The sequence below is a fragment of the Aspergillus foveolatus genome, assembly GCF_047715535.1.
Source record: "Aspergillus foveolatus strain CBS 279.81 unplaced genomic scaffold BDW70scaffold_45, whole genome shotgun sequence".
NCBI lineage: Eukaryota > Fungi > Ascomycota > Eurotiomycetes > Eurotiales > Aspergillaceae > Aspergillus > Aspergillus foveolatus.
Genome location: NW_027396109.1, coordinates 45,946 through 59,633, shown reverse-complemented (window position 1 = coordinate 59,633; position 13,688 = coordinate 45,946). Strand labels below are relative to the sequence as shown.

The following is a 13,688-nucleotide window of genomic DNA, read 5'->3' as shown; positions in this document are numbered from 1 at the left end:
TGGAGGAATGCTCCGACCCTAGCAACTATCAAATGGGGACGTCCTAGTTACTCGCGCCTCTAGCACTTCTCCCTCTTTCCATCGTCCTTGATCCGGCAAGTTGTTGCAAGACCGATCATGCTGATTAGGATATCAGGATGCTCTGGTCCTAGGACCTGTTCAAGGTTCCGTCACCTGCACCTTTAGCTCTTTTGCTTCTTTCAACCGTCCTTGACTTCTGTAAGTTGATGCGAGGTTGCTATGCTGGTCAGAGTATCAGGGCACTCTGGCCCCAGCACCTGTTTCCCTGTCTTCATCATCTGCAGGTTTAGCTCTTCGGTCTCCTTCCATCGTCCTTGACTCTGGTATGGTTCTGCAAGGTTGGCCTACCGGCCAAAGTGGAGTAATGCTCTGGATAGGACCTATTTCCGGGTATCCATAACCTGCGCTAATAGCTCTTCTGTTTTATTATAACTTTTTTCACTATACAAGCAGGTACTCACTTTTCTATGAAGTCAGTATATTGCTCATGGTATTCTTCAAACTCATTCTCCCTTAACAAAAACAACGCATGTGGAAAGTAATACCTCCAAGCTGTTGGTTTGTGTGGTCATCACAAAAATCTCGCTTAATCGATTCACAAATTTTATAAATCCTAATAACTGCTAAACTAACTACTATATATCTACCATAGAAGGTGCTCTATTACTTCTCCATCTAAAAAGGACAGACTAGTACCCCTTAAGTAGTTTGTAAACGCCTTGTCATTAACCAATGTCAGCTGTAGGTGACGTTATAGCGCCGGACATCAGCAAGAATTACCCTATGACCAGAAATATGCGATATGTCAGAAATCGGCGCCATTTCCCTGGCTCATTTGACCACGGCCAAGATGGACGACAAGCCAGGAAGTCGGCTGATTCAGTTGACTCATCCTTACTCATGAGCTTAACCGGCAGTCATTTCTTGCTGGATCCAAGCCAGCCCACTGAGCCGAATCCGACGGCGTTGCTTGAGGTTACAAACCAGCAGCGCTAATAGGTATATAAAGGCCTTCCTGACTATCATATAATCAAAACCTCAAGCAAACCTTTCAGCACGAATCCAAGTCGCCTAGTGGTCGATCTCCTAGGGTCATCGCTTCGTGTAGCTTGAGAACCCCAGAGGAATTCCTCCGGTGGACGGGCCCAAACCGGGTCCGGCCCGGGTGAGGCCCTGACACTCAGACTCAGGGCCGTGCCAGAGTAACCGGGCAACCAACCCCTTGCAGGTGGGCTTCGCCTCGTCAGGACTCCTTTCATTTCAGTGACCATGAGAGCCTCGATGATCGTCGTCATTCGCTGCGACCCTCTGTATCACGGGTGCTTAGTCTCGAACCGGAGGCAGATCAGACGAGACTGGTGCTCCGCAAACTCCAATAAGAGCAAGGCGCCAGATCAATCCACAGCTCCTGCAGAACATGACCCTATGACTACAGTAGCTCGAGTTCCATGTCAAGTTGGGGAAGTGCTGGAAGCGAACTGCAGGAAAAGCGGTGCCGGAAAGGCAGGCGTCTGCGCAGAAAACCCCATCTGCGAAGGAAAAGATTCTATGAAAGACCTATAATGCTCAATCAACAAAGCTTGGTTAAATCCATCTTCAAGGGGAAAGACCTTGCCATGCCTGCGACTTTGCTTGAGATCTGGAGGACCGATTCGTTGGATCTCCCGGCAGATACAGAACGAAGAAAAACTGATCCTTTTCGGCATCAGCCATGGAAGCGACGATGCCCGCCGCCGATGGCGCCAAAGGTAAATGGCATGACTTCGAAGCCAACATGGGAGGACCTCAAAAATTTAGTGCGTTTCCGGGTTGATCCGGAGGCAGACCAGGGAAATCGCGCAGCCTTTCGCCTGTTAAATAAGCGGCAAGACGGACGCCTTGTTATAGAGTGGTCTACCCAATTTCTGGAGGTTGTACTCAAAATCAATGTCCCTTTTTTCCATGTCCAGTTGTCCATAGAGACAGTTGACGAATACCGACAACACTTGGCATGCATGGAGAACCCACCCCGGACTGTGGATGATATTAAGGCGGAGGCAACCCGGCCTCAATCGATTCTCAAGCGTGAGATCAAGGCCGCGAAAAAGACCGACTTTCAGGAGATCAGGAGACAGGTGGAGGGCAATGCTTACGCACCCGGTTCAAAAAAACGCCGAATTGATGGCATTCAAGAATTGTCTTCTAAGGATAGGTCTAAGGAACGCTCTCACAGAATTAGAAGTCCGTAAATGAGGATAAAAGAAAAGAGAAAAGTGTCAAAAAGAACAGGAGCGCCGCAAAGAACAAAGCTTTGCTTCGAATGCGGTAGGCCAGGGCACAGGGCCAGGTCTTCTCCTGCCAAAGAAGGACCATAAGAAGACATAGGCCAAAGAATAGGGACTTGCAGCTCCAGATCTGTTGTTATTGCGCAGCCCTAACACGAGACCAGTCTTCCCAATTCTTGCAGACCTGAAAATGCAGCATAAAGGGTCAAACAAGGCTTCTAAAGCGATACAGTGACTTGCGAGACCGCACCCAAAACTCTTCAATTTTGTTTCTCAAGCCCTCAACCAGCGGCGCTAGGATTTATCCGGTTTGTTTAAACATAAAGTATCTTGGCAAGCCAGACCTGGATTTATAACTGAAATTTCGTCCTAATGTTACTGTTTGCGTATGCTCTATTATACATATTCTTAAAGTTCGCCGCAACTTTGCCTATCAAAATATGAAGGGTTAACCGCAAAATTCTAATCCCACCTCATACTCGTAGGGCTCGATTTCTTGTTATACTCTATATATTGAAAACCATAAATAAATACATGATTAAGCAATGTTGCACGAAACTGTACTTAAGGAAATCAAGTACTAAACAATGTTAGCTACAGCAACATTACTAACCAAATTCTGAACGATAAAGATATCATAACAAATATCATTAGGCGCTCGGAGTTGGCATGAGTGATATTTCACTAGTACAGGGTTACATATCTTTACACATGTATCTACTTTCTATTCTACACTCAAGTCCACGAACTCGCTCTCTTGGTCAACATACACTCAGTTCTCTCTATTCTGTGCCAACATCCTCTGACCAACCATGGATTCTGCTACACACATTAAATCAATCATGACAGAAGACGAGACTATAATCAGAGATTATCGTTTTCGGAAATTATCCAGGAGGACTCGCCATTTACGGCTTGCAGTTTTTGAATGTGAGCTGATCTGACCACCGGCATAAGGGTGCACCAGGGATTGAGCAGAAGGGATGTCATCTGAAGCTTTTTGAGCCTGACGTATGGAACGCTTGTTGGATTCTTGCTCCCAGCTGACGAGGGTATTAGAAGAGGCTATGACGTGCGGGTGACTTGAGCCTAATACTTTGTTGCGCAGGTCTGCACAGTTCTTAATAAGACTTAGTGCATCTGACATGTTTCCTAGTTCCTTTACAGCAAAGGGGAGGTTACTGGCATATCCCGGGGATATGTGTAATCTGGAAATTCACGACACCTGTACAGAGAAATGCTGATACGACGACAGTGACGACCTGTATCCAGAAGGTCTGGTGCGGTGGGACCTTGACGTAATGCGCGAGTTTGAGGTCGTTGGCAAAGGCGAGGGCGTGGGCAGTGGTCACATATCTAAGCCGATACACCATTCAGTACATGAGATGGTACTATTAAGGTTATGAGAGTGGAGGTATGCTAACCCATAGCACTTGAAGAAGTTCATGGCGAGTGCGTTGCCGGGGTTCCACGCATCGCCGATGAATTCTGCGAGGACGCTGGGAGACAGTTAGCTAGGTGGCACAGAAGGGGCGGCAGACACCAGGGCTTGGGATTATACTTAAGCTCTACAGAAAATCCGGTTGTTGCTTCGATGATGCCTGTTGGGATGACAAGGACAAGGGCAAGAGCAATGCCGAAGAAGACGACTCCCACGTTGGTCTGCACTCATTAGCCAGGTCAAAGGTGATTGTCTGCCTCAAACTCACAAAGGTAGGCCATGAAGCGACGGCCGCGACTCCAAGCACAATGGCAACAACATTGAGTATGGCATACCACCACTCGGGCACTGTTTGCGCTGGTCAACCGCTACTGATCGCCGTCGAGCAGATGTAGCGGACTCACCTTCATCATAAACCGCCATGAGCCGACTATGCACATCTGTGAATCTCCCATCCCACCGCGTTTGAAGCTCCTCACCAAGCTCCTGAACCCTTTTGCAATGTCCTGCCGATGATCGCATAGACCGCAAAGAAAAAGAAGTAGAACGTCAAGCTGCTCGCCGCAAGATAAACTGGCGAGTAAGACAGGTACTTGCTCTCATCGAGCAGTCCCCTGTCATCAAGGATCTGCGAGACGTTATACCTTGTGGCGAAATGATTAAACATACTGTTTGTGTTGATGGGGAGATAGGCAGTGTGGTATGCGTTTGTCCAGTACAGCCCGATGATTGTGATTCCGCCAATCAGAACGCCGAAGGAAGGTGTTTACTGTCACGTTTTAAGGGCACAATCAGTGGATCTGCGACGTGCGTGACGATATTCCAGTCGAACGTAGGGAGGGGCTTGAAGCCCAGCCCCTTCTTGATGCTCGTGATGGCGGTCAGGTTGAAGTTGTTGGGGGCGATCCAGGAGAGCCAGTTGAAGAGGGAGAGGGCGTTGAAGATGTAGTCTGAGAACCAGAAGTAGATGAACATGGCGCTGAGGGCAGTAGAGAGGGCGAGCAAGATCTGATATCCGAAAGATTTGGCGTAGGGCTGCCCAAAGTACTTGTCAAGCCACTGGGTGAAAACTGCTCGAATCAGTCTCCTCTCACCCGGCATGACAGTCAGGACAGCCAGATACTTACTGATATACCTCGAGCTCGGCAATGTCTTTCCCACACTCACCATGATAGAGATCATCATATGCTCCTTCCTGTTGAGCGGGCCAGGGTTCAGACTATGCTGAGTCCCAAACAATGTCACTCCCACGTCAGGCAGAAATCGCTCCGCAGCTTTTCCAGCGGGATAGGCGAAGAATTGCACCACCGTAGCTTCCAGGCTGATGGTGGGCTGGTGCAAACTGAATAGCTGGTTGACGGAGGCTATGATAATCACGAACCCTAGCCCAATCAACCAGGCCCTGATCGTGCCGCATGGCATATCCGGGTCGTCGTACGGATCAACGACGGCACAGACCTCGGGATATGGACCGTTGGATGTGAGCAAGAGAATCTCAATCTTTGCTTCTTCAATCTGCCGCATGTATTTCTCAGGGTTCTCAAAGAGAGCACTGTTGTCCAGGAATGCCTTTAAACGTTCCAGCGAGCCAACGGAGAAGTTGGGATCGTTCGAGTGCGTATCGAGGATCTGCTTTGTGCGCTGACGACGTTTAGTCTAGGCGCTCGTCCGGTTTACAGGGACATACCTCGCGAGCATCGTCTAGGGTTAGCGACTGCCTCTGCCCCTGTGCGGCAAGGACCTCATCCCCGGTTGCTGCGAACCGCCTTCTTGCCTGTTAGCCAAGAGACGTCATGGGCCTTCCTAAGGAGCTAGACTTACTGGGCAAGCTTGTCCGCTTCCAGTTTGATGTCCAGTTCATTCTCTGTCTAAGATCCGTCAGTTCACTATGTGTGATAAGGAAGGATTAGTCAGAACATACCGGAGCCTGGAGTGCGGTGACAGCGTCGATGGCGTCAATATTCTCGGACAGTCCAGTCATGACCAAATGCGTGTCCCTTGGCCTCTATTGGTTGCTCGTGAAGAAGACATTACGGTGGTGATAGAGAGACATTTATACACGTCCGCCGCTCCCGCATCATTTCGGCACAATGTTGTCCAATGCTATGGAAGCGTGTTGGAGCCCTCGTCATGCCGGATCTTCATCTTTCCGGGCTGCCGAAGAAGCCTTTGCATATCCTCGACAAGCTCGAAGCAATGCATTGCTTGGCTGCGGTAAACCAAAATAGGAGCGAGGACCGTCGCCGGATACAGGCCGGCATTGGAACCGTGTCATGATTTCGGCAATTCAGAGTAGCGGTGTTTCCGACTGCTCTATTCAGGAAAACTGTTGACATTAAACATCCATAAGGACTATAAACAAACCGGATGTCTACCCGGACCCGTTCTCGCGCACTCCCTAGTAGTGGCTTAGCTGTCCGCAGGGTGGACCTTCCTCCAGCTCTGGATGGGCCCTTATGCCAATCACACCTGCTCGATACGCTACTGCTTGCAATATATCTGCCTGCCATTGGGCGATAAGACTTCTTCTCCGCTGGTTGTTACGCTGCGGGTTGGAGCAATGGCACACTCGAGCTCTTACTCTTGTGCATCCTACCCTTGAACGTCTTCTAGGTCGGTTATACTTCCCCAGCAATACAGGCTGTAAGCACTCAAATAACTTAGAGGACCACGGCGCCACAGACCCTGTCATACGCCTCATCTGGTTGGCTCATTCACAGTTGGGGTAAACTGTAGCCAAGCTTGACGCCTTCCCGACGCTTCGTCACGTAAGCTCATAACGTGCTACTTTAATAATTTGACGTTAGAGTCAACCGATCAAAACCAGAAATCTGGGCATCTTTGACCTTGAACTTGCACAAGCCAAGGCTGAGGACTGGGTCGCACGAGATAAGACGCTTCTACAATGCTCGGCCTGCCCTACGGAATGACGGATGGCAAGAAAGAATTGCAAAGACAGACGACCATATCTAGGCGGTTCGAGACCCCTCGACGCCGACGACGCGTATTGCGGCGCTATAGGACACCGATATGGACGGCCGTATGCATTGGGATAGGGCTCCTGATCTACGGCGGGCAGTTTGCTTCTGAGCCCGTATCCAGGACAGATTCAATCGCAAATAGGAATTTCTACGATGGACTGCAGCAGTGCCATGTGGTAGCGAGTCATCCTGGACCCAGGGCCGTCGCGTCTAGAGACAGAGATAATCCCCGATGGAACGCAGTCAGTGGCCAGAAGACAACGGTCGTGACCCAGAATGCGACCCTGTTTGACGGCGAATTTACTGTTCCCGAACCCGTCGACATCGTCTTTGGCGCTGGAGTCATCCGCTCTGTCATTCCAACCGACTCGGGCAACCCGATTCCTGAAGGTGCGCATGTCGTTAACGCCCATGGTAAACATATTACACCCGGTCTTGTCGACCTACACTCCCACCATGACCTCCTCCCCTTCCCTTCTGTCGGCACAACTAGCGACGTGAACGAACGGCCCCTACTGGGCCCCATCACGCCGTTCGTCCGCGTAATTGACGGGTTCACTTCCTCTGATCCGGCAATCAAGTTCATCGCCTCCGGTGGGGTGGCGTCCTAGCTCGTTTTGCCGGGGTCAGCGAATATCGTCGGGGGTCAGGCGTACCCCGTGGAGAACTTGCCTCTACCTGGCGCCAACAGCGAACCTGTTATTGAGGAGTTACTGCTAGAGCACGGGATTCCGGAGTCTCAACGGCAACGGTACCTAAAGACGGCATGTGGCGAGAACCCGAAACGGGTATATGGGCATACGATGCTGGGTCTTGCGTGGTTATTGAGGGAGGAACTTGCAAGAGCCAAGGTGCTGCTTGAACGATAGGAGTCCTGGTGCGCGTCAGCATTGAAAGCAAAAATAGCAGAAGCAGCGTATATGGGTTCTGGCAGGAAGATTCGATATCAAGCTTCCTTGGACGAGAAGGGGAACGGCCGAACTCATTCGAGCTGGAGACATTTCTGGCGCTCTTAAGGGGCGAGATTAATGTCAAATATGCACTGCTATACATCCGAGGATTTGGAAACGATGCTTTCAGTGCTGCATATGTTTGGAGTTCATCCGAGCGCCTTCCAGCATGCGCTAAAGGCATGGCAGGTGCCAGAGCTCTTGAAAAAGTTGGAGCCGTAAGTCCATCCCCGTGCAAGCAGCCAGTCCTCCCTGTTCGCGTGCTGACGCACACAGGAACGTTACAATTGGTACCTTCGCAGACAATGCGCTCTTTAAGGCAGAGGCGTACGGAGCCAGCCTGCAAGGACCAAAGATCCTCCACGAACATGGAGTGAGGGCTGCCTTGAAATCAGTATTTATCCGCCCTCTACATCTGATCAGTTACCCCTACTTCCGCTGACTGACCCGATCAGGACCATACCGGCGAGAGTAACTTGTTAAATACCTTCTGTACGTTTTTTTCTTTGTAAATCTCCAGGCTAACTAGAATCAGCGACCAAGCATCCATCGCCCACTCCTTCGGCTTACCCGCCAATGCGGCCCTCCAGTCTGTAACCTCTATCCCAGTTACATCTATGCAGCAAGGGCACCGGATCGGCTACCTTCGTCCAGGCTATGACGCTGACCTTGTCATCTGGGATGATCATCCTCTTCAAGTTGGTGCGACGGTTGTGGAACTTTCCATAGACGGGCGTCCATTACTGCACACAGATATCCAAGACGTCAACAAGACGCTTGCGCCTAGGAGCAGAATGATCTCGGTCTCAGTCAGGAAGAGCCCGCGATGCATGCGCTGATTATAGCTGACGAGCGGAAGGATGTCTGCCCCCGTATCAAGGGGGCAATAGGACCGGTCGTCCTGACTAGCATAAACGAAGTCCTTATGGACATACCAGTCTTGTCCGCGATGTCAACACCAAAGACACCTCTAACCTTGTCTTGCTTTTGGAAAACAGCAAGCATTCCTGCCTCGGTTCCCGGGAAGCGTGCTTGCCTCACCTTCAATCTACGGACAATCTCACCGAGATCCGCCTGACAAACGGCTACCTAACCCCCAGCCTAATCGCCTTCGGCAACAACCTCGGGATCCAGGATATTCCATCTGAACCGTCAACAGGCGATGGCATATCCACATCCGCAGCAAAGGCCGGAGAGGAGGCGCACTTCGCCAAGTATGGAATTCATCTCCACGGTAAGGGGAAAACATTCAACCGAACTCGCATTGGCGGCGTTACGAGGGCTATCTCTTCACCGCATGGAGGCGGTGCTTTTTAGGGGGTTAGTGTCGGGATCAGAACTGGACCAGACGAAACGCTGCTGGGCAGGGGGATTTGGAAAGAGGAGGTTGCGCTGCATTTTAGCGTTGGACAGAGTGCCAAAGGTGCGTTCTTGCCTGACTATCCATATAGCAGATTGAAGGCAGACTTAATGGCCAATGTGTTTGTTGCTAGATGGCCGCACATCTACCGTCGGTTCTGGAATCGAGGCCAACCGCCACGTTCTGGAGCAGGGCTCGAATGGGGAGGATAGGAGCAGTGTTTACGCCCGTGCCGTTAACGGGTTCCTCCCTGCCGCCGTTCAGGCATATCATCTGGTATACCTTGGCTCCAGGCGCTCCCTACGCCGCATTGCTAGCTAGGTACCCTTGCGGTGCACAGGATGACATCGCCCAGCTGATCCTCATCAAGCGGGATTTTCCAACGACCAACCTGGTTATATATGGCGGTCATGGTGCAGCTCTGGTACGCTTCCTAAACAAACACCTAACAAACAATCTCTCTTCCTTGTCCCTGATTAACAACTACCTATTTGCCTGCTCTCCTCATGCTGATCGCTCGCCCAGGTCGTCGAAGCCCTCGCCGACGCATCCATCCCCGTAATATTGACTGGAAACCGAGGCGCACCAAGCACATGGGAGAAGAAAGACAGTCTCCCTCGGCCGCCGCTAACTGAGCCGCCCGCGAAGGTGCGTCTCGACGCTGGGATCTCACTTGGACTCGCAGTATCGCGCAATTCCAAGCTGCATGTGATGACACGAGAAGCGCGGTGGGCGGGGAAGTTCGCGGGGCTTAGTGACAAGGAGAGCATCAAGCTTGTCTCAACTAATATTGATACGATCTTCGGAGCAGATGAGAAGGGAGATGGTGATTTTGTGCTCTGGGAGGGGAATCCGTTGAGAGGAGAGGGGGCTGTTGTTGTTTCCATTAGGGGGGACGGGGAAGTGAGTGATTGCTGGCCAGAGATCGATTAGAGAATTAGACCAGATTCCTGTTCAAAACTTAGGCTAGTTCGACTTGTATGCCACGTCTACTTGTAGTAAGCCGCTGGTGAAGCTCCGACGGCGTTTCCTGTGGCCACTAGATTGTATCTCCTCCATAGAAGAGAACATCGGACAACCACTCTGATTTGGTCCGTAAGCGAGATCAAATATCCATACACTCACGTAAATATCCATGCTGGCCGGTTGCAAGGAATAATATAGTCAAACGACCTCTGACTGTAAGGCTGTGCTCGTCTGGTCAACCTCGACCGAATTCGTGCTGAGATCTCTTCCCATTGGAAATATACTATGTAATTACTGAGCTCGTAGTCCTTATGAGTTACATATATCAGCAACAAGGCCATTATCTCGGATGGACTGGTGAAATAGAATAATACTTTGTCCAGAATTAGAGAAGGACGAGGCGCCGTTGAAACTGGGCGCCGCAACATCAAAGCCGGCTCCAGCCCCAACCCGGTCATTTCGAAGGAAGGGTACCCACCTTGTTTGGCGCAGATTGTCCACTTACCATCCCTCTTTTCATCTCGTGTTTGGTTTGATCAGGGATATATCAATCTAGGCTGCGCTTTCATCGCCACCCCGCACCATTTCACTACAGGGTATATCTGATCTAAACACACCGCTGAGCTAGATCCAATAGAAAAGACAGTCAACACTGAAGATGAGCTGATAGGGTTCCTATCGCATGCACGTGCACTGCACTACCAGGGCCGAATACATCCATAAGCCTGCGGTCTTGCCGCCGCCACCGAACCTCGGCTATGGCTCGCGGACCGAGATGTATAAGTGATTATATGCCGAGCCCTTAAATGAAGATTTCGTCAGAAGGATTTCGTCAGAAACTCGTCGTCTCAGCTTTCATGAGGAGCCAAAATTAGTCCCTCGTATCCAGTTGTTTCAGAATAGGACGGTGGACGCAGATCCCACAGACGAAACGAACAACTGCTCCAGACCTTCAAGATCCCACTAGAAAGTTCGATCATTCGATCTAAAACTATCAACCCTATCCCTGTTCATCTCCAGGCCTTCCCGCTTCCGTGAGAATCTGCGCCGTGGGGTGAGACCGAACGAAGAACTGCGTCGATCAGGAGTCGAAATGACAAATAGGTTCGAAAAGTACTCATTCTTGCTTGGCTGAAGGCATTTCTCTTTGTCATCAGTTTGCTTCTAAGTCATACCACTGCAGTTCAATGGCAAGGTTTCCAATTGCTTGCGAGGGTGAGGTGAGATCTAGGCCTTGGGTGCCTGTTATTGACGAGGTTCCTGACCGTCGGCCCTGCACCAGGCAAATCGGTATCGGCTAAGCTCGGCATACGGGGTCGAAAAGAACTTTTATATACGCCGACCGTATGCAGGCCAGGGGTACAAGGCAGTCCGGCGCTTGGCTGCCGAAAATTCTGATGGTGCCATGCATTCCCGCCAAGGGAAAAAAAAATAAAGAAAAGGAAATTGAGTATCGTTTTGGACTTGCATTTTGGTGCCTCTTTCCACCTCGTATTCCTGCTCAGCTCGTGTTCAACGCGGAGTTTACCCGCAAGGGTGCGAAGACGCAGGTATATGAATTGCGCAATAATCCGGGGAAATGCAGCCTAGGATGCTATTCCTCACGACCGCTCGTAAAGCGGCTCCAGCTGCCTTGGCAGGTAAGCGGATTCGCGCTCTTGATCAGCTGGCTTGGTTGCCTGATCTGACTGGTGGAGATAGACATGGCTGAGGGACCTTGAGGCCGCGATGGCGCTTGTCCAGCCTAAATGGGCGCGGAGTGGATGCTCCAGGGCTGACCTTTATGATGTCAGACACAGACCGTCATGCCCGGTTGGTCTCAATTTGGCCTGGTCTCGAATCCTGATGATCCTGACAGTGAGCTGATCTGTGCGTTGCGAGTGAAATGTGTGGGTTTCTGCAGGTTTCAATGGATGATAATAATAGAGCAATGAATCAGAGAAGTACAGAGAGAGGTCCATTAACGTGCTCAGGTATGGGTTGAAGGATGCAAGGGATTTTTTGAGTTTCAAACATATATAAGGATCCTTCATTCCGGCGATCCTATACTGAATTGTCCACGTTTCCTTTATCATCGGTCTCAGCACACAGTCTTTATCACACTTGCATTCCTACAGTCAATCAAGATGGTCCGCATCTCTGTCCTCGCTTTAACGACCTCTCTGGCTACGGCCCTTGCCCTTCCTCAGAACTACTGCACTGCCGTCTGCCGCCCAGTCAAGCCCGAATGCCCTGCGGGACAGGTAGCCACCGGAAGCGAGGTATGCTGCCTCCCTTGGTGAACCTCTTATCCATAAGAGACGCAGACCGAATTGACCTGTCACTTCAGAACTGCTGGGGCTGCTGCCAACCCGTCTCCATCTCAGCGAACAAAGTAGCCAATGTGACGGAGGTGTGCACGGCCGTTTGTCGACCCGAGAAGCCAGAGTGCCCTGCCGGTGAGGTGAGTACATCATCATCATCATCATCTGTTAGAGATAGCCCACCCTGACTGAATGCAATTGTAGGCACCCACTGGGCAGGAAGGCTGCTGGGGTTGCTGCCAGCCTATATCAAAACGTGAGGAAAGAATCTGTACTCTCGAGTGTAGGCTTGAGAAGCCAGAGTGTCCAGCTGGAGAGGTATGAATCTATCTTGGCTGTCCTGTGCTTACACTTGATTCTAACGCGTTCAATAATAGGCACCTACAGGTAGCGAGGTACGTCACCTCTGAATCGTTGCGTTGGGCTTTTTTTCTTATAGGGCCGGTAAAGTATTAATGACATTCAACACAGGGCTGCTGGGGCTGCTGCCAGCCTATCGCGGAAAGTGAGGAAAGAATTTGCACTCTCGAATGTAGACTCGAGAAGCCGGAGTGTCCAGCTGGAGAGGTATGAATCTATCTTGGCCGTCATGTGCTTATATTCGATTCTAATGCGTTCAATGATAGGCACCTACAGGTAGCGAGGTACGTCACTCCTCAACCTTTGTGTTTTTTTTTGGGTCTCTTATATGTTCGGCAAAAGTACTAACGCTATTCACCACAGGGCTGCTGGGGCTGCTGCCAACCCATAACAGCCGCTGAAAAACGTGAGGAAGAAAATGACAGGGATATCTGTTTAGCCGTCTGCCAGGAAACGAAACCCGACTGTCCTGCTGGCGAAGCACCCACTGGTAACGAGGTACTTTGATCAGACTCTTCACCCGTCCTCTCTCATGAATTGTATACGACAGATGGTTCTAACGAGGTATTACAGGGTTGCTGGGGCTGCTGCCAGCCCATTGCCACCGCTGAGAAAGTTGCCGAAGACGACAGTGACGTTTGCATGGCCGTTTGCCAAGAGACGAAGCCTGAGTGTTCTGCAGGAGAGGTGTGTTGTCTTTTCCTCATTTAATGGCAATGGCTACCACTAATACCGCCATCCAGGCACCGACTGGCCAGGAGGGATGCTGGGGGTGCTGCAAGCCAGTTGCGTAAGTCTCTCCGGGAAAACCCTACGGTCAAGGCTTGGAAAGTTTGCGTTGGGGTAAATTGAAAAGTTTTTTTGTCAGAGTGAACTAAGGTAATCCCTTCTTTGTGGGAAAATTCTTGTTTCTGGTCCAGAAAAGTGTCTGGGTTTTGTTTTATGATATGTATCACTTACCAGGCTGAAGTCGAAGCAATGGCCATTACTTTAATATTGTTATCTCAATACTGTATATGCGGGATAGTGGTTCTCGTCTGCT

The 13,688-nt window shown here is 50.5% G+C and overlaps 5 protein-coding genes across 5 annotated transcripts; 3 read left to right on the top strand and 2 right to left on the bottom strand.

Moving 5' to 3' along the window:
* Positions 1–1,637: 1,637 nt before the first annotated feature.
* Positions 1,638–2,249, top strand: BDW70DRAFT_162137 (uncharacterized protein; the record flags this gene model as incomplete). The annotated part of the gene is made up of 1 exon (XM_073741083.1): positions 1,638–2,249. One exon carries the CDS (start codon positions 1,638–1,640, stop codon positions 2,247–2,249), a length of 612 nt encoding a protein of 203 aa, XP_073593702.1.
* A 1,214-nt stretch (positions 2,250–3,463) lies between these two features.
* BDW70DRAFT_162136 (OPT oligopeptide transporter protein-domain-containing protein) lies at positions 3,464–4,393 on the bottom strand (the record flags this gene model as incomplete). Its single annotated transcript, XM_073741082.1, has 6 exons — positions 3,464–3,641; positions 3,710–3,784; positions 3,847–3,947; positions 3,995–4,074; positions 4,131–4,156; positions 4,206–4,393. 6 exons carry the CDS (start codon positions 4,391–4,393, stop codon positions 3,464–3,466), a joined length of 648 nt encoding a protein of 215 aa, XP_073593701.1.
* Positions 4,394–4,470: 77 nt separating this feature from the next.
* Positions 4,471–5,707, bottom strand: BDW70DRAFT_162135 (OPT oligopeptide transporter protein-domain-containing protein; the record flags this gene model as incomplete). Its single annotated transcript, XM_073741081.1, has 5 exons — positions 4,471–4,796; positions 4,854–5,367; positions 5,414–5,492; positions 5,548–5,594; positions 5,648–5,707. 5 exons carry the CDS (start codon positions 5,705–5,707, stop codon positions 4,471–4,473), a joined length of 1,026 nt encoding a protein of 341 aa, XP_073593700.1.
* A 475-nt stretch (positions 5,708–6,182) lies between these two features.
* On the top strand, positions 6,183–9,950 carry BDW70DRAFT_169809 (uncharacterized protein; the record flags this gene model as incomplete). The annotated part of the gene is made up of 14 exons (XM_073742773.1): positions 6,183–6,369; positions 6,783–7,301; positions 7,338–7,495; positions 7,577–7,631; positions 7,725–7,875; positions 7,934–8,051; positions 8,113–8,135; positions 8,193–8,392; positions 8,476–8,608; positions 8,656–8,963; positions 9,006–9,080; positions 9,151–9,293; positions 9,358–9,441; positions 9,543–9,950. The coding sequence occupies 14 exons, from the start codon at positions 6,183–6,185 to the stop codon at positions 9,948–9,950; spliced, it is 2,562 nt and encodes an 853-aa protein (XP_073593699.1).
* A 2,159-nt stretch (positions 9,951–12,109) lies between these two features.
* Positions 12,110–13,440, top strand: BDW70DRAFT_162132 (cell wall cysteine-rich protein; the record flags this gene model as incomplete). The annotated part of the gene is made up of 9 exons (XM_073741080.1): positions 12,110–12,244; positions 12,313–12,426; positions 12,491–12,604; positions 12,664–12,681; positions 12,758–12,853; positions 12,913–12,930; positions 13,010–13,144; positions 13,220–13,333; positions 13,390–13,440. 9 exons carry the CDS (start codon positions 12,110–12,112, stop codon positions 13,438–13,440), a joined length of 795 nt encoding a protein of 264 aa, XP_073593698.1.
* Between the last annotated feature and the right edge of the window lie 248 nt (positions 13,441–13,688).